The following is a 20,057-nucleotide window of genomic DNA, read 5'->3' as shown; positions in this document are numbered from 1 at the left end:
ACCACTCATCGTTCTCACATGATCCCCACTGAGCTTCGACATTGGGAGGATATGCTTTCTTTCTTGCATGCAGAAGATTTATGGCTCTCAACAAGGGATAGAGATATGGGCTATACATACCGTCACAATGCCTTTACTCATTACTGGGCTCTACTTGACAGATGGTATTTGTTGCATGCTCAGCAGTATGCTAGCTTCACATGTGCACTATGGGTTGATCATTCCCTTTTGCTATCTGATCACTTTCCAGTATGCTTGATATTATCTATAGCACGTTTGACAGATGATATGCCTTTTTTTGGTCGTCGCCTACTCCATGTTAATAGTGCTTATTTGCTTCATCAACAATTTCAGAACATGGTGAGAGTGGCTGTCCGCCCCCTCCTCTCACATGCTCAGGAGGACATGGATTTCACTTGGATCAGTCTTGTCCATCGTTTGCAGGCTGTTATTCAAGATTATGGACGGAGTTACATGAGAGACCTCAGGCTCAAGCTGAAATGGGCTCAATCTCACAAGCAACAAATGGATGTAATCAGCTCTTATAGGCAGCTCACCTCCACTGAACATGATTCTTGTGCTTATGCGGTTCATATCATCCATCAAAATGATCTTCGCAAATGAAAGAAGTGGCGAATCCGAGCTCGCATGAAACCCTTATTGGATAAGGGCTGCTCCTCCAAAGCCTTCTTCAAAAGCCTGCATGCGGATAGGCGAAAGGAGGATATTTGCAGGATCAAGCAAGATGATGGCACGTGGACTACCTCCAAATCAGAATTGGAATTGCAATGCTCTAGTCATTTCCAGCATCTCTTTTCTCCTCAGCCTGATCATTCAATGCAAGTGAATGCAGCTAGGTCTCAATTTCTTATGCATGTTCAGCCTATATTGTCTCCGAAACAGGCTCATGAATTGGAGCAGCCCTTTATGCTTAATAAACTGGATGATGCTTTGAATCATTTACGTAAAGGCAGCTCTCCTGGTTGGGATGGATTGACTGTTGAATTTTTTTGTGCATTCTGGGGTGATCTCAAGAACACTTTGCTTCTTATGATCTATCATGCTTGGGTAGAACAATCTCTTCCTCCTTGGAAACATGGCCTTGTCAAATTGATCCCCAAAAAAAGGTTGTGTGAGACAATGGCTGATTGGCGGCCCATATCTCTTATGCCAGTCACTTACAAACTCATTGCCAAAATGTTGTCCTCAGGATTCGATTTATCTTGCACGCAGGACTTCATCCCAGGCAGTATGGGTTTGTTCCCAGAAGACAGATTACTGACAATATCTCCAATGCTTTGCTTGCAATTGAGTATGCCAAATACTCCAAACAAGATGTTCTCATTCTGCAAGTGGACATTGCGAAAGCATTTGATACTGTCCATTGGGATTTTATTTCTCAGACTATGCATAAATTGGGATTTGGCCCTCGGCTGGTCCATATTATTTACTGGCTCTATTCGCATGCCACTGCGCATTGTTTGCTTGGTGGTGGGTTGTCAAGAACATGGACTAGGACCCTCTCAGTGAGACAGGGTTGCCCTCTTAGTTCGCTATTGTACGCCATTGCTACTCATCCGTTATTGCTGCATATGGACCATCTTGCAGATACAGGACAGCTTCATGGCTTGCAAATTTCAGGGGCACAACCGTTTCTTGCACAGACATATGCAGATGATTCATATTTCATGCCGAGGATTTCTCAAAATGATCTCTCTCATTTGATGCATACTCTGAATGATTTTGGCATAGCTACTGGACTGCATATTAACTTTCAGAAATCAATTCTTCTAGCATTGAAAGAAGCTGATTGGCATGCACTTCTCTGGCCAGGCCACATTATCTCTTCCCATACTATTGTGAGGCATTTAGGATATCCCATTGGCTGGAATATCACCCCTCAACAACAGCTTAAATGGGTGCTTCAAAAGATAAACAAGAAGCTGGAATACTGGCATTTGTCCACTTGGCCTCTACATGTTCGACTTCGGATAGTACAGTCTATCATTATGGCATATGTGCAATTTTATCTGCCTCTTCTTCCCTGGTCTTTTAAGCATTTGGCTTCCTATATGTCTCAGGCTATGGAGATATTTTGGAAAAGCAAATCTCATAAAAAGGCTTTGCGACTACTTCCCATGCAGTCTATTTGTTCTCCTAAGACTCTTGGCGGACTGAATATTCTCAATCTTCAGTTTCATATGTTGGCAAGAAAGAGCACTATGATTGCTGAATTTTTACAACAAAAACAGCCATGGGCTATTATGCTAGCAGCTATGTGTGGAAACATGACGTCTCATGCATATGGGCATTGGATTACAGATCACTGGGAAGCACTCATGACCACATGGATAGACTCCTTCGCATCCAGTACAGCATGGACGCTTCGTTTTCTCCCCTCCTATCACAAGAGGTCAACCAGGTTATCTGTGAGGATCTCTTACAGCTACACACATTCCGGACCTTGTTGAGACCGAGTGAAGCTTAGCTTCTACAAAGATCATTGCTTACATATCACAGAGAAGAGTTTCATTGACCCACCAGGATACACACAGATCTACTTACCCCCCACTCACTGAGGATCTCTCTCGGGCAGTTTCAGGTCTCTTCACATAGACTTCGTATCGAGAGCGGCAAAGCAAAGCGCCTACCCACTAGGGAGAGGCACATATGCACATTATGTGGTCTCTTCACCTTCCCCTTATCGGCTCCTTCTGGTTGGAAATCCCCTTCCCTGCTTCCTATTGGTTGTCTTCTTGTCTTCTCGTCTTCGGAGAACATACATGTTCTCATGGCCTGTGAGGAGGGGGAGGTAAGATTGGCTGCCATCACCAATGCAACACAGAAGGCTGAATTGAAGCTGAAAAAGGTAATTTCTGGTACCTGCTTGCAACAAAGGGGACTAAAGGGGGAGCCTGGAGGAGTGATAGGGGAGGGCAAAATGGAAGGGGTGGAGTGGTGGAGCAGGGTACGGCTTGTAGGGCCTATACGGACTGTCATAGAAGTCAGACACTAAAGGCATCATCACGAGGCCTACTCTCATGACCTTTTCCATCTTGGCACAAGAAACATTATTGAGCTACAAACAATTATCTTACTGTATTGCCAAAAAATGTGGGCATCAATACATCTTTTATTCTCTTAATAGTAGCAGCTTTTGTGATTCATATCGTAAAATACTGGACTTTTGTGATTCCAAAATTTGCAGGTGTGAGAAGTTTAGACCATGATATGAATATATGATTGTATTATTGACTGTCAGGGTATGCTTGATATATTAAAATACCCAGATGCTAAAAAGGGAAAGAATGTAGACCGGAGACAAAATGATATACTGATGTGCTTTTTAATGTTCCAGATGCAGATCAGAACACATCATGTAAAGGAATTGAAACACATGATGTGGCTACAATTGTATACACTAGTGGCACCACTGGAAATCCTAAAGGTGTCATGCTCACTCATGCTAACATCCTTCATCAGGTATTTTGTGGGGCAGTGACCTTGATCAGGCATTCATTTATCAAATATTTGTTCTTCTAGTTTTATCATCTTTTGAAGACAACATTGATCATTTTCCTAAATGCTACAACAAAATTTGTGGGACAAAAACACGTTGCCATTGGTTTTGCAATCATTTAGAGCTTTGGCATTCTATTTGAGTCAGGTTGTATATTTAGAAGAAGTTGTTCAACCAGATCCTGGAGATAGGTTTCTCAGCCTGTTGCCACCATGGCACGTGTATGAGCGCTCAGTAGAATACTTCTCTCTGGCACGTGGAAGTGAGCAAGTATACACAAATGTCAAGAGCTTGAAGGTACAGCTCTTCTTTTCCTTGGTAGTCTCTGATCACTTTTTGACATTCATTTATACGAAGATTTCTATCTTTCGTAAGTTTTCAGCTTTCTCTGTCTCTCTAGTCTGAAGATTTTGAGCTTCCTTGACAGAGTCTGAAAAAGGTCAATTGGTGCTATATCAAAGAGCCTCTCTTTAACACAAGGATTATAATACAGACTTGCTTGACTGTTCTCAATGCAGGAGGATCTCAAGAAATATCCGCCTCACTACATGGTTTCAGTTCCATTAGTTTTCAGCACTCTTTACAGGTGAGACATGTTGTTATTTGCCATCATGTGATTTTCACTTCATCAATAATCAATCTGGATTTTCTATCAGATTAAAAAAATGTAGCTATACCAACTGCTCGATTGAAGGAATAATAGTTTCTATGTGAAATGCTAAAGATTACAATGTACGTTTGGAGTGATCTTCAAGCTAGTGAATTTTATCCTAGACTCAATACAGAAAAATGCTAAGAAGTAGAAAGATCACTCTGACTACTGCAATCTCGAACTTAATGTCTTTCTATTGCTAGCGAAGGTCATTGCACTTGTAAGTTTCTAGGTTGTAGCTGAGCAGTACAATTAGACTGTGTACTAGAGATTCTTTCTGCTAATCATACCTTCTGTAGAGCATCTTGTCTTTATGCAAAACCCTTTGAATGGTTCATGCATGTCTGTCTTCATAAGACCTATCAAGAACAAAGCAAGCAATAGCAACCATGTGGCAGCATTACGGAGATGTAAGTAAAGGAGGTGGGGGACATCAATCCTTTACAATTTCTATTTGTATGGAGATATAAGTAAAGGAGGTGGTGGACTCTAACCAAAAAGAGGAGATACTCCACTCCTTGAGGAAAATAGTCTTCCTGACAAAGGCCACCTAGGAAGACCCCTACATGCTCATCTGAATGGCCTTTAAACTGTGTATCCAAATACTAGCCAATGTGTAAGAAGAGTGGACCTTGCAACCATCAAGAGTCTCTGTGCATGTGGATCTCCAAATATGCCATGCTGAAATCATCGCGAAGATCTCCCAAAAGGTACCACCGAGGCATGTGCAGGGCTGTTAGGAGAATGGCATCATCCAGAAAGCATGACTAAAGAGATCAAGAAGAGTCATGCCTCTCATAAAAGATTGGAGGCTTGAAAGAGAGAGTTAAGCCATGGAGCCCCAAGTCATAAAGAAGAGGGAGGGCACAAAAATACGAAAGTGTCTAGCAATCCCCTTCTAGATCAACCTCGTATGTCTGCGATTCCATAAACAATGCTGAATGGACTCCTCAGCTGAAAGGAAGTGAGGGAAAGTAAGACATGATCCCAAAAGTTCACTGTTATTTTTATATTCCTAAGGGACTTCTAGAGTCTTCTCCAAAAAGGTTTTGCAATAATGCAAAAATCTGAAAATTCTTCCAATGAGGAGCTCTAGTAGGTTTCCACCCCGTAAGACTAAGCTGAAACCTCTTGGAATTGCCAACTGTGTAGCAAAAGAAAGGGAGGAACTTGTCACGGTTCCTTGCCTCACCCCCTCTCTAGGGTATCCTTGAGAAATACATTATGGGGACACCTCCAAAAAGCCAAAAACCTTCATGAACCCTTGGGAATGTGAACCGGGTTTGCATCTGGGTACCAACCTGAAGTCAAGAAACATTGCCCCACATGACCCTGGTCTATGAAAACCCAATCCTAGGGTAGGGCTGCGTTAATCTGCCCAATTCTTCTTTCACTTCCTCTGAGGTGAGTTACCAATTGAGACTTACAATCATAGAGAAGGTTTTCTAATTCCTTCCAAGAACCCACAAAGGAAGTTGTTCCTCCCTCCCACCCGGAACACTACATGTGACCAATAGTACCAAGAGGGATGCCGGCCATGATCACCAAGTATGCTGTCATTCAACATGATGGGCTGCCTATCAATTTATTCCAGAGAAGGAAGAATTCTCTTTGGATTAATCTTGAAGCTGTCCCAAGCTTTCGGGATGGTAGCAAAAGAGGGGAGGAAGGAACCCTACAATGTGCCGAGGTAAAGATCCATCAAGTGCTGTCCATCGAATCCCCAGTTGGGAAGGGAGAGAGGACTGTATGCAAGGAATGAAGAAATCTTTCCAAGACTCTATCTTGTCTAAAGCCCCTTGACCAAATCCTTACAAAGCAAGGCCCCGAATTGCAAATCTAGATTAATAATATTGAGCCCCCCTTCTTGTGTGGTAGAATCAAACTCTCCTAGGCCCCTCTAGCTCTAGTATTTGCCCCACCATCAAGACCACTCCACCAAAAATTCGCTATGGGCCTTTTGAGCTGAGTGATGCATTCCATAGGGCAGGACCAATAACCCTCTGAGTTTTCTTCAGGCTTGCCAGTCTATCGCTTGATGGTTTTTCAGGGCTATTCTCCCAAGGACGACCTCTCTCTTTGCCAAGTTTGGAGGGCTTTTAGGCCCTTTCAAAAAGAGTTAGTAGGCTGAGAACTCTTTGGTTTTGGCTGGCCTCGAGCTGTCCCTTCTCTTCCTTCAGTTCTTCTCTCCCGCCATTCTTTTCCCTCTTCTCCCAGTTGGGGGTGCAGTGTTTTTTGCTTATTTATGGTGGTTGTGACTTTGGTGCCATGGCAACCCTTGGTCTGGCTAGAGGGGCTCCATGGCAACATCCTTAACTTCCCCAGCCGTCAAAGTGCTCGTTTTGCCAACTGACAAGCAACAGGTATAGCAAGCAGTGGAATAACTACAAGATAGGGTAGTTGTGGGTAGGATAGTCAACCTCACTCCCTCAAGGAGACGGATTAGAGACTGCTGGATCTAGGCCAGCTTGGCACTAGATGGAGACCACATCCAAGAGGTCACCATCCACGAATGTGGCGTGTCCTCCAGCTAAGTTCCCAAGATACCACTCCGGCTCTCATGGAGCGGAGCCCTATTCTCCTGGGCCCTCATCTCATGTACATTCTCCCTTGGTACCATAGCTTTATGGTGGAGTACATGGACTCTCGACTCACCACGTTCCCCGCTTCCCTGTGATGCTCCGCTTCCCGGGGCTCCCAAGGGATACAAGGCCTTTCTTCCCTCTATCGGACGGGCATTCAGCAAAGTACTAGAGTGTCCTTTGGAGTGCACAGCGTTTGTTGTGGCAGATGATGGAGTTCCTCGTCTCTGATTGGTTGTAGAGATCCCAGAATCCCTTCCAGAGGTGATTCTCTGGAGATGCTCGAGGGAGGTATACTTCATCAGATACTGGAGGTCTTTGGACTACCAGGCCAGTGTCTGAGATGTAGACAGATGGGGCACTTAGCCTGTAATTGTACGAGAGGCTTGAGACGGGCCTCTTTCCCCTCTCAGGATAGATAGGAACAATAGAGAGATACTTGAGCGGACATGACCTAGCGGCCCCCCAAGCAACTGCAGTAGTAGCAACGATAGCAGCAGGAGTCTCAGACCCCATGGCTTGAATCGTCTGAGGGAATGTGGACCAGGGTTAGGAAGAAGAAACCCAGTAAGTGGGCTAGAGGCATGCACATGCAATCACCCCCTCTTAGGGAGATCATGTTGGTGGCCCCCAGTCAGGTGGACCACGAGCTCTAGAGAGTGGGCCTTTGGCTCCAGCCCCTCTAGCAAGTCCTCCTAGAGGCAAGGTTTTGTGTTCATAGGTTTCACCCCAGAGCAGACTCGAGAGGCTTCTAGAGCCTCGACGACCTCTACCTCTCAGATCCGCCCCTCCTCGACACTAGAGTAGACCTATAGGCCCCAAGAACCTGAGCTGTAGCAACCCTACACTTTGACATCGGCTGACATTCCTTTGCCTCGCCGCTGGCCCCTCCGGACCCCTCTCCCCCGCCCCCCTCCTTATCCCATCTCCCCCTGTAGTAGCAAGCTTGCACGATGCCTCTTCCTCATACGTCCCTCTCGAATCCGGCTCTGACCCCCCGCCCTTGAGCAAGGGCAAGGCTGAACCCACCTCTCCATGACAACAGGTTAGCTGCTTCGGTATGCAATACACAGCTTCCTCGTAGGCCTTTAGGGAAGGGGAAGCATCTGCTGAGCCTCTAAGTCATTGCCTGCGAGCTGGGCTTCCTTTTTGCCGAGAGAGTTCTAGAGGTTGGGATCGTAGAATTATTTGGAAATCCCAGATTCGTATCCAATGCATTTGGAACTGACTATCCTGATCTTGCATTCCCAAAAAGGAGGTATTAATGTGCTAGCTCGCACCCACCCGTGAGGGTCCTCCCGTTTGCCTCCAGAGGTGTGGAGAAGTGGACTCTATCACTCTTTGACACGATGATGGAGCATCATGTATATCAGATGATGGACGAGTGGATGGGACTGCAGGGGATGGATCTAGTGGCTCGCCCATGGTGCTTCAACACACTTTCAGCTTGGCTTCTCCCTTGTGAGGCCGGGATTTGGCCTAGCAATAGGAGTGATTTGCCTTCCACCTGAGGTTGAATTCACTCAACGTCATTACTGGACGCTCTAGAAGTGTGCCGATCTATTTGGAGTATACAATTCTTTCATGATGTACTGAGCATTGAAGGTAGGGATTGAGCGAGTGGCGACTTTGCTGGTATGACGATGCATGGACACAAATTACTTCCCCTCCAAACCCCCTTCAAAGTCACATAGGTCTGGTTTCCTTGAGTAGGCTCTCGCACATAGGTGGGCCTTGTTCTCTTCCACCCCATCCTCATAAGCTGGACTATGGTGAGCTGGAATGTGCATGGGCTTCACAACCGTGCGCCCAACCAGCCGCAATATCTGATTCTTCGTCAGGAGCTGCAGCGGGCATTGGTGGGGCAGATAGTTAACTTTCTCCTGATCCAAGAGCATATGTTCTTAGCAATGGACATTGCACGTCGCCACCATCTCCTCCCTGGGAGGGGCCCATAGGTTTGGTCCCACGCAGTTGATAGGAGAGTGACGGAGTGTGCATTTCGGTCTCCCAAGAAGTGGTCTCAAAGGTCTTTGCTCAGGATGAGCTCATCCCAAGTTGAGCTATTTGGATGGGTATTTGGGTAGTTGAGGCCCGGATTGATATACTGAATGTGTACACACCCGCACCGACCTGCTTATTGGCGGTGACTCATAGTGTGCCTGTCACCTGGCTTCACACCGTATCCACTTGCTTGGTAAATTTTCTCTTAGATTTATATTTGATATGTTTTGCAAAAGAATAAAAATGTTTTTCTTACTACTAAGTTAGGTACATGGGGGTAAGGTCTAGCATTTGAAGGTGGACCGCGTTGGTTGGGGTTACGGGCATTAGTGTCCCACAGAGTTATGACCTCCTTTAGGAGGGACCTTGGAAATCACACTCCACCTAAGTACCCGATTTATGGGACCAATCAAATGCACAGATTGTATACCGACCTAGCAACCATTTGGGAGAATGTCTCTAGGCTTTGGGTGTGAGCCTAGAAGCATGCCAAAGAGCCAGCTCAGTTATGGCTCTTTTGTGACTTTAGAGTAGGTCATTCGATAGTACAAGCTGTTAGGTACCCGACAGTGAAATCAGAATTGAATTCAGACCACTTTGTATTTTTAGGGTTTTTGGGTGACGTGGCATGCTGACGTGACATGCTGACATGGCAGGCTTGACATGTGGCATAGTCACATGGCAGCACATGGGACACATGGCAGCCTGTGGGGACAAGTGGAGAGCCATGCATGGACCATGGCACCACTTGTCACTGCAGGAACTGCAGCCACCATGCAGCCCACCAAAATCTGCTGCCAAGTGTCCCTCCTTCTATCCTTGGCTGAGGGAGGGCCTCAGTCTATAAAAGAGGGCCTTCCCCCTCCCATTCTTGGATAGAAAAACTCGTTTTAGCCTCTCTCCCCCTCTCCCTTGATGCAGCAGTCCCTTCTCCACCCATTGGGACCAGCCAACTCCTCTCCAGGCCCTTCTCTCTCTTGCTGCAGGCTTTCTCTCTCCTCTGCCAGTCGTTCTCTTCTACTGTGCAAAAATTCTCTCTCTACAATATAGGCTCTTTCCCTCTGCAGAAATCAGCCTCTTCTCTGCACTTTTGAGACAGCAGCAGCATCTCTTTCCCATCTGCTAGCCTGGGAGCAGCCATGACACTCTCTTTCTAAAAGCATCACTCCTTTCAGATTTTGTCTCTCTAGTCTACAGGCCTCTTTTCTGAGTTGTTCTCACTCCAGCCTCTTGTTCTCACTCTTCCCATCCAAGGGGGCCGCAAAAGCATCAAAGACCATCTCCAAAGGAGTCAAGTCATGAGGGGAGTCTATAATTTCAAGTTTGTCTCATTTGCAGCACATTTCATGTTGGTATTGCTCTCTTTCTAGATAACTAGTCTTGCAACTAATGTTGGATGGAAGTGGTGATTGTTGCAGGCTTCTTCCTTGGGGATTGGGATATCCAGGAGCTGAATCCATTCTAGTCTCAGCCATGGAGTCATTCTCTCTACTGTTTCTCTCTTTCTACAATGTTCCTAAGTCTTTCATCTAGGTCATAGTCATCAATTGAGTTCAAAGTTTGGGAGGTGGTCTTGTATCTCTTTTTCAAGAAATAAAGTGAGCCCGGATAAGCGGGGGGGGGGGATGTCCTAGCCCCTCAACCCACGTGTACTATCAACAAATTTTGCAAATTTCAATTGTGTATATCTCTTTATTGCTATTCATATTCAGCAAATCGTCAAGCTTTGCAAGATCTCACATTCTCATGCAATCTCTTCCAGTTGCATCCATGAGCACCTTATAAAATTCTGAATAAAAAGTTTGTAACTCCCTATCTCCAAGTTGTTAGGAAGCACTGAGTAGTTTACATTGGTATCAGAGCCTAGGTAGTGGTCTTGTACTCTGTGCTTTCTCTCATTGAGTCTTTACTTATCTGCTGCCCATTGAGTCATTCTACCATTATGGCTACCCATGGTCCTGATCCTACCTCCAATCTCCATGAATTGCGTACTTCTTTGAATAATATAGCCCAACAAATCCAAGTCTTGGAAAGTAACCAGGTGGGAACTCATGAATTAGGGCCCCAATCCCAAGGAAGAGGTCGTGCAGACAACTGTGAAGTTGGCAGAGAACCAAGAACACGAAGGGAAGCTCCATGAAGAGTGCCCCTTGGAGGTAAGCTCCGCAAAGTTCAAGAGGCCCCGAAGAAGCAGCAGGAAGGAAGTCAATTCCCTCCAAAGAAGCGGAAAATATTTTTCAGCTGTCTCTCTTCTCAACAAAAGAAAAAGTACTACTCCGAAGGCCGGTGCTTCTAGTGTGTTGAGCGAGGCCACAACTTCTATGAATGTTCTCTAGCTGCCAAAAACAGTAGCAACAAAGAAGCAGCCCTAAACAAGGCAACACTAGTGGTCAATAAGGTGGTGGCTCTCCAGAAAGAAGGTGATGACAATGCCCATACTTCACCCGAGGTTTGGAACCACGTACAAGATAATTCCGCTCTTTCCTTGATTGATAGTAGTGCTACCCACAATTTCATATCCCATGAGTTAGCTCAAAGATTGGGATAAAATGAAGGAGCACATCAGGTTGTACAAGGTACTATCAACAATCATGAAGTAATAGTGTGTCCTCTCATTGATAAGCTCCAAGTACACATTCAGGGCTACCTGGATCACCTGTCCTTTATGGTGACTCACATCCAAGGTGCTGATGTAATACTAGGCATGCCTTGGATTCAGCAAGTCAATCCTCGAATCGACTACACGACTAATATCATCACCCTACCACATAGGGGAAATGTTGTGAGCATCTAAGCCGAAGTAACAAGTATTCTAGGAGGTTTGGCCATACCAGAACCTCAAGAAAAACAGAGTAAGGCCTCCAATAAAAGACGAGGGCATATGAGATTCCAAAAAGACAATGGGTTCTCTTGAAGTTTGACAAAGCTCGACTGAGGACCAAGGCCGGGCAGAAGAACATCTACATCAAATTGCCTTGTCGATATTATGGACCTTTCATGGTATTGAGGGTCATCAATCAGATATGGATTCAGCTAGAACTACCACATCATTGGAAGATACCTGATATCTTTCATGTAATCTTCATTAAACCCTTTATTGGGATTCCACCGCAAGACCCTATTCTGGATGATCGAATATAATAAGATCATTGTGGATCCAGAGCAAATCATTCTGCATAACTTCGTCACCAGTAGATGAGGCAAGGTCTGGAAAAAGTACCTTCTTAAGTTCAAAGGGTTTCCATCAACAGATGCTAAATGGATGCTAAATGGATGGCAAGGATATGGTTTCACCAATGTCCATAAATCCTTCATGCTTATGAGGAGGCATTTCAGTTGGGGACAACTGAATAAAAGACAGAGGGAATGTCGCCTGGCGTCACACCGTATCCACTTGCTTGGTAAATTTTCTCTTAGATTTATATTTGATATGTTTTGCAAAAGAATAAAAATGTTTTTCTTACTGTTGAGTTAGGTACAAGGGGGCAAGGTCTAGCATTTGAAGGTGGGCCGCCTTTGTTGGGGTTACGGGCATTAGTGTCCCACAAAGTTATGACCTCCTTTAGGTAAAGGAGGGACATTGGAAATCACACTCCACCTGAGTACCCGATTTATGGGACCAATCAAATGCACAGGTTGTATACCGACCTAGCAACCATTTGGGAGAATGTCTCCATGCTTTAGGTGTGAGCCTGGAAGCATGCCAAAGAGACATGGAGATACAAGATAAGACGACAAACTAATGAGCTCGGTTATGGCTCTTTTGTGACTTTTGAGTACGTCATTCAATAGTACAAGCTGTTAGGTACCCTATAGTGAAATCAGAATTGAATTCAGACCACTTTATATTTTTAGGGGTTTTGGGTGATGTGGCATGCTGACATGGCAGCCTTGACATGTGGCATAGCCACATGGCAGGACACATGGCAGCCTGTGGAGACAAGTGGAGAGCCATGCATGGACCATGGCACCACTTGTCACTGCAGGAACTGCAGCCCCCATGCAGCCCATCAAAATCTGCTGCCAAGTGTCCCTCCTTGTATCCTTTCCTGAGGGGGGGGCTCAGCCTATAAAAGAGGGCCTTCCCCCTCCCGTTCTTGGATAGAAAAACTCGTTTTTAGTCTCTCTCCCTCTCTCCCTTGATGCAGCAGCCTCTCCTCTGCCCTTTGGGACCAGCCAACTCCTCTCCAGGCCCTTCTCTCTCTTGCTGCAGGCTTTCTCTCTCCTCTGCCAGTATTTCTCTCTCTACTGTGCAGAAACTCTCTTTCTACAGTTTATTTTTTTCCATGAAAAAGACTTCTATTAAGTAAGAACAAAAACCCGCGAGAGCAAGCTCAAAGCGGAATACATCATGAAATCATGAGGATAATAAAAAACCCCCTCAGAGTGAGGTGGAAAGAAACCAAGCCTGAGGCTGAAAGTGCCATCTCAACCCTGTAGTAGATTCAGAGAAGAAAGGAGAATCCTTCCATTCCCTGAAGAAAGAAGCCCTCCTAGCTGAGGCTGCACGGGAGTCCCCCTGCATACCCGTCCATACGGCCATCAGAGTGTGTACGATGTGTCTGTCCAGATACTAGCCAATGTGTGCGAGGGATGAACCTGAGTACCCTCCATAGCCTCTGTGCATCTGGATCTCTAGATATGCCAGGCTGCTATGCTCGCTATAATCTCCCAAGAAGTATCCACAGAGGCATGTACAGCTGTAAAAGGACGGTGTGGAACCACATCCAACGAGCAGAGCTCAACCCGATGATGTCGAACCGAAATGGCCCGGGAGGAGTCAAGTCCCTCATAGAAAACCTGAGGTCCTTTAAGAGAAAGCCAAGCCACCGAGCCCCAAGTCATAAAGAGTGGGGAATGGGCAAAGTGACTGAAGATCCTGGCTATCCCCATCCAAATCAATCTCGCCTGTCTGCAATCCCATAAGCAATGCTGAATAGACTCCGAAGCAGAAAGGCAACGAGGGCAAGTAGGGTCGGCTCCGAATCTGGACCTCCAAAGGTTCACTGCAATCCCTCCATGAATAGAAAGCCAAAAGAAGATAGTGATCTTTCTATTCCTGTGGGATTTCCAGAGCCTCCTCCAGAAGTACCTCTGCTGATCCGCAGTAATACCAAAAGTCTCCCAATGAGGAACTCTGGAGGGTCTCCAGCCTCTACTACTGAGCTGAAATCTCCTGGCATTACTGACCGTGTAACGAAAGAAGGGGATGGTCTTCTCTCGATGCCCCGCGTCAATCCACTCCCACTCTCCGGGGTCCCACTGTAAATACCTGATGGGAACTCCTCCATAGAGCCAAAGTCTCCAAGACCCGGTGGAGAGTAACTGGGGGTCAGGGTCTAAGAACCACTCTGAATCTGATCCCTGCATCAAAAGGCCTACGACCCTGATAGGCTGAAAAGCAGACTCAAGCAATATATCATCTGTAGATCTGAGCAATCTGCCACCATCCTGGACACTGAAAACCAAAGCATCCTCCTGTGCACCTCGGAAGGCTAAGACCTGAAGTGGAACCCCGCCTCTCGAGAAAGTACCTGCCCAAGTGGCCTCTGAGATGTCCTGTCAACCTTGACTTGGTTTCCTCTGGAAGCCTACGGAAGGCTTTCCAAGATCCCAAAGAAGAAGCAGGTCCCCTCTCCCACCTGGCCCACTGCATGTAGAGTGAGGCACCCAATGGTCTGCCACGATCATCTAAAATACTGTCGTTCCACATGATGGGCTGCCTATCAATCTCTTCCCGGGAGGAAGGAGGAATCCTTCGAAGAGAGCTTCTGAAACTAGCCCAAGCTTTCAGAATGGCAACCATGAGAGGGGATGAAGGTGATCTGAGGTGTGCTGAGGTGAAAATCCATCTAACACTGCTCATCCAGTCTCCTCCTGAGGAAGGTGTGCACTTCTGTATGCTGCTGATAAGAAAGTCCTTCCACGGTTCCTGTCCTGGCATAAGTCCTCGCACCACTATCTTGCAAAGTAAGGCTCTGCACTGTAAATCTGGATCAATAATATTGAGACCCCCATCCTGTGTAGGGAGGATGAGGGTCTCCCAAGCCACTCTGGCTAAGGCATCTGCTGTGCCATCAAGCCCACTCCAGAGAAAGTTCCTGATCGGTCTTCTGAGCTGGATGATGCAGTCCCTAGAACGGCACCAACATGAACAAATAAACCAGGCCGTGGCCAAGAGGACCTGGTTGACCACCACAACTCTAGAGGCAAGATCCAGCTTGGCTGAGCTCCAAAAGAGAAGCTTCCTTCTGATGCTCTCCAACACGGGAGCAAACTGCTGCGTGGTAGAAATACCCAAGCCGACCTGGCAGCCCAAATACCTGATAGGCACACCCCTCTGAACCCAAGTGAACCCTATGTCAAGTCCCCAAACTGGAGTGTCCTCATCACTGATCCAAAAGCCATTGGATTTATGCCAATTTATCTGCGCCCCTGCCGCCAAGCAAAATAAATCCAATGCTGTCCTGAAAGAAGTCAATGTCTGTGGAGAGGCATCCAAATAAATCGCTGTGTCATCAGCCAACTCACTGTCAAGCAGCTCCTCTTCTCTTCTGATAGGAAGTCTCAGCCCAAAGATGTCAGCTTGAGATCTAACATAGATGCTCATAGCTTCGGCCACGAATAAAAAAAGGAAAGGAGCAAGGGGGCATCCCTGACGGACTGATCTCGAAATCTGAAATCTCTCACCCCTTACCCCACCAATAAGTACCTGGCTATGGGCTGATCTGTACAAAGAGGAAACACCTCTGATCCAAACATCAGTGAATCCAAAGCGTAGAAGGGTGCCCTCCAAAAAACTCCAATCTACTCTGTCATAAGCTTTTTCAAAATCCAACAGTAGAATGGCAAGATTCTGGCCACTCTGCATGGCCCACTCTGAAGCTTCCCAAAAAGAAAAAATGTTATCAAAAATACTTCTGCCATGCACAAATCCTGTCTGAGTGTCGTGGATAAGATCAGGGAGAAGTGGCTGCAATCGGAGGCTGATAGCCTTGGCCAGAATCTTGTAACAAGTCCCCAGAAGTGTGATAGGCCTCCACTGGGACAAAAAATTTCTGCTACCTCCTTTTGGGATAAGGTGGATGAGGCCCTCTGTAAGCGATTCAGGCATCTCGCCAGAGTCCCAAATGGCCTGCATGGCTGAAGTAATATAGTCTCCAATCATATCCCAAAATGCAATGAAAAAAGACGGGGTGAGGCCATCTAAACCTGGGCACTTGCCCTTATGAAGGGCTGAAAGTGCAGTCCTGAACTCTGTGTTGGTGAAAGGTGCGTCAAGTAGAACATGCATATCCGGATTCACCAACACTGGGATACTCTGCCAAATAGCCTGTCTAGCATCCTCTATATCGTGTGTCTCAGGATCAGCAGTAAGGAGGGTGGCATAGAAATCTGAAGCTATGCGTAAGACGTCATCTGGCTCTGTCTGTAAAACCCCATGTGAGTCAATAAGCTGAGATACACTCTCTCTACTATGTCTAGGGCCAAGAGTAGAGAAGAAGTGTTTATTGACTCTACCACCCATCTGAATCCAGAAGGACTCCCGTGCATGAAAGGCATACTCTGCTCTCTGATCAAGCAATAACTGCAGATGAGCCCTCGCTGCAGCAAGGCGCTCCTGAATCCAAGCATCTGAAGGCCGTTTCTGCTCTTCCCTCTGCAAAGCTGCTAACTGCTGGCGAACACCAATCTCACGTCTGAGAATATCTCGTCTCCTGGTAGAAGCAACTGAGCAGTAAAAGTCGCTAATACCAAAGAGGGCAGCGGCTAAATGTGAAGGATGTGGCTGCCCTCCCTGGACATGAGCAAACCATACCCGTAGGGCTGCCTCTGTAAGGTCCTCCTTTGTGTAAAAGGCATCTGGGATCCTGATGCTGGCAGATCGGCCTCTCAAGTGAGGCTCTGAGATAGCCAGAACAACAGGGAAATGGTCTGAGGTGGAAACCCCTGCAACAATGCATACCGATCCACCTCTGTCTAGTGCCCAGTCATCTACATAAAATCTGTCAATGCGTGCATGAATAGGCATCTGTTGCCTCCTGTTCGACCAAGAGAACAGGAGGGACTGTGGCTGAATAAGAAAGGCATCATCACACCAAGTATCTCTGCCACAGAAATGGAAAAGGAAGGCATCCCAAGCTGCTCTCTCCAAAGAGTGAAGTCCGCCTTCTCTACCCCCTTTTTTGTCTGAAGGTAACTCGACCATGTTAAAGTCACCTCCAATCACCCAAGAATCCACAATGGGGGCCCAGAAGAGCAAAGTCTTCCACATAAGGACACGTTCCCCTCTAATGTTGGAGGCATATAGGTTGAGGAAGCCAACCTTACGCCCTCCAATCAAAAGAATAATCCACTGAGCTCTAGAGGGGATAATGACTCCGTGCCCAACAACTAAGGGGAGAACCGACTGCGAAACTGAAATAGAAGTGCCTCCCCTAGTGCCCAATGCAGGCGACCAAAAAGTATGTCCTGAAAGCAACTTGCCTGACTTGGCACAATCTCTATAATCCAGCTTGTGCTCTTGAATAAATAATATATCAATGGGACCCCCAGTAACACCTGGATGAAGCTGATCCCGGATCAGCTGTCTGCGGCGGCGATGTGGGACGCCACCTAGGCCCTGTATGTTCCAACTGATAATCCTCATCGACGGGAGGATGTAGAGTGGAACACCTTACCCGACCTAGTGGCGGAAACAAACCCCTCAACAGGGGAAGACCTCCTGGAAGGAGGGAAGGAACCCAGTGGAGGAAAGTCAATAGGGGAAAGAATCCTGGCACCTGAAGAAGAAGCCCTGTCAATAGGAAATCCAACCACTGGCTCCCCAAAAGTAGCAGGCACAAACTCCTCCTCTGGGAAATCTGAACTCTCTGCCAAGGCTGAAAACGAGTTCCTGTGTGGAGCAATCCAGACACCGGAGTACGAAGGATCCCTTGTGAGGGAAGAGGATCAACAGTGTAAGCTATCCCCTTCCCCTTGTCCAAGGGAGGGAGTGAGGAAGGCTCTCTACCCGGTGTCTGCCCAGCCGCGGAAATCTCTCCGTCCTCAAGAGGAACATCTGGCAGTGCTGGATCTAAGGAAGAAGCTGCAACTGGGGAGGAGGTCGAAGCTTCAGCGTCTCGGACTGTGCAAGGTGAGACAGGAAGGACAGCTCGAGGTGAAGCAGAGTCTACTAAGGTACCCTCGTGAACTGAAGGAGGGACCTGCACACGTACTGGAACCCACTGTAAAGCGTCGCGTGTGCCTGAGGGAGGTGGGGGTCGAGGAGCAGGTGAAGGACCTATACCACCCCCCTGACGAGGCCGAGGAATAGGTACTGGACCTGTACCACCACCTGACTGAGCAGGACCGCCACGTGAAGAACGAGGAGCAGGAGCTGGACCTGTACCACCCCTCTGTCGAGGTCGAGGGGCAAGTGCCGGGTCTAATCCCCCCCCCTGTCCCCCGTGTCGATGCCCTGAGGCGGTAGCTGTACCAGAGGCCTTCTTAGGCCTTTTCTTCTTCCTGGGACAATCCCTGGCAAAGTGTCCCGAGGTCCTGCAAATCCTGCACTGGTCCTGCCTGCCTGAAATCTCCACTCTCTGGCGAAAAAAGGAACCATCCGGGCGCTGTATCATGACGTGGTCCATCTCGAGGTTAGGATCCTTGCAAAGGACCCTAACTCTAGGAACCCCATCAGCCTTGGTTGCCTCTGCTGCAGTCAATGGCAACCCAGGGAGGGGTGGGATCTCAGCAACTGCGCCAAAATGCTCCCCAATAACAGAAAGAAGTCGATGGTAAACCTGGGGAAGCCCGGGGAACCTGATGAAGAGCGAGAAGAATTTCTTATCTGCCTCAACTGGGTCGAAACCAAGGTGAAAGGCTTCAAAGAAGATCTTCCTGTGTCCCAGGTGTAAAAACTCGGCCTTGAGCACAGTGCTCGCAGCCTCTGGAGTGTCAAAAACAACCTGGAAAAAACCTCGTCCCAGAAGGCGAACATCTACCAATCGAGGAGCGAGGTCTGGGGGGAGAGCCGCAAGCATCCAGTCTCTGGCTTGGGATCTGGAAGGGTGAGACCCGAAGATGCGTGCTAGCAAAGTGGTAGAGCACTCAATCTCTACATCCTTCTTGAGCTGCTGCAACTCGTCTTTAGAGAAAGTGAGAGTTTTTGCGGCCGGTGGAGATGGAGTAGGATTGGCTGACGGGGAATCCATCGCCAATCAAGGTGAGGAGGCCGACTCGAACAGAAAAAACAAGCTCCTTCCGTTCCAAAAAAGCTGCGAGGGGCAAGGGAGGGGAAAGGAGGCTAGGAGGAAGCAGGGGGGAAGGGGAGGGAAGGAGGAGAGGGGCTGGGGCTGAGAGGGGAGAGGGGCAAGCTGAGAGGGAGGGAGGGGAAAGGAGAGGAGAAGAAAGGGAGGAGTGAGAGGAAGAGAGGGGGCGGGAGAGCAAGCAGGGAGGGGGCGGGACAGCAGGGGAGGGGGCGGGACAGCAAGGGGGAGGGGGCGGAGGCAGGGAGAGGGAGCGGAGCAGCAGGGGGGAAGGGGCGGAGGCAGGGGGAGGAGGGGAGCAGCAGGGGGGAGGGGGCAGAGGCAGGGAGAGGGGGCGGAGCAGTAGGGGGGAGGGGACGGAGGCAGGGAGAGGGGGCGGGACAGCAGGGGGCAGGGGGGAGCAGCAGGGGGGAGGGGGCGGAGGCAGGGAGAGGGGGCGGAGCAGCAGGGGGGAGGGGACGGAGGCAGGGAGAGGGGGCGGGACAGCAGGGGGGAGGGGGCGGAAGCAGGGAACAGAGGGAGGGAGCGAGGGACAGGCAGGGGGAGGGGGCGGAGCAGCAGGGGGGGAGGGGGGGGAGCAGCAGGGAGGGGCTAGGGACAGGCTGAGGGGGGAGAGAGACGGGCTGAGGGAGGGGGAGCAGCAGGGGAACGGGGAGGAGCAGCAGCTCAGTTCAACCTCTTTCTACAGTTTAGGCTCTTTACCTCTGCAGAAATCAGCCTCTTCTCTGCACTTTTGAGACAGCAGCAGCATCTCTTTCCCATCTGCTAGCTTGGGAGCAGCCATGACACTCTCTTTCTAAAAGCATCACTCCTTTTAGATTTTCTCTCTCCAGCCTATAGGCCTCTTTTCTGAGTTGTTCTCACTCCAGCCTCTTGTTCTCACTCTTCCCATCCAAGGGGGCTGCAAAAGCATCAAAGACTCCATCTCCAAAGGAGTCAAGTCATGAGGGGAGTCTGTAATTTCAAGTTTGTCTCATTTGCAGCACATTTCATGTTGGTATTGTTCTCTTTCTAGATGTTGGATGGAAGTGGTAATTGTTGCAGGCTTC

General features: G+C 48.0%; 1 protein-coding gene across 1 annotated transcript in view; it reads left to right on the top strand.

Moving 5' to 3' along the window:
* The window catches only part of LOC147902213 (long-chain-fatty-acid--[acyl-carrier-protein] ligase AEE15, chloroplastic-like), a 183,611-nt gene that overhangs the window by 61,754 nt on the left and 101,800 nt on the right, over positions 1-20,057 (top strand). Inside the window, exons 6-8 of the mRNA XM_087374865.1 lie at positions 3,365-3,483; positions 3,668-3,817; positions 4,039-4,106. Of these exons, the coding sequence (XP_087230991.1) occupies positions 3,365-3,483; positions 3,668-3,817; positions 4,039-4,106 (337 nt within the window). The remainder of the gene's footprint in view (positions 1-3,364; positions 3,484-3,667; positions 3,818-4,038; positions 4,107-20,057) is intronic.

The sequence above is a fragment of the Dipteris shenzhenensis genome, chromosome 5, assembly GCF_047967505.1.
Source record: "Dipteris shenzhenensis isolate YYH24624 ecotype China chromosome 5, Dip_SZ_1.0, whole genome shotgun sequence".
Lineage (NCBI taxonomy): Eukaryota > Viridiplantae > Streptophyta > Polypodiopsida > Gleicheniales > Dipteridaceae > Dipteris > Dipteris shenzhenensis.
The sequence above is the reverse complement of the archived record's forward strand: the minus strand, read 5'-3'. Positions and strand labels throughout refer to the sequence as shown.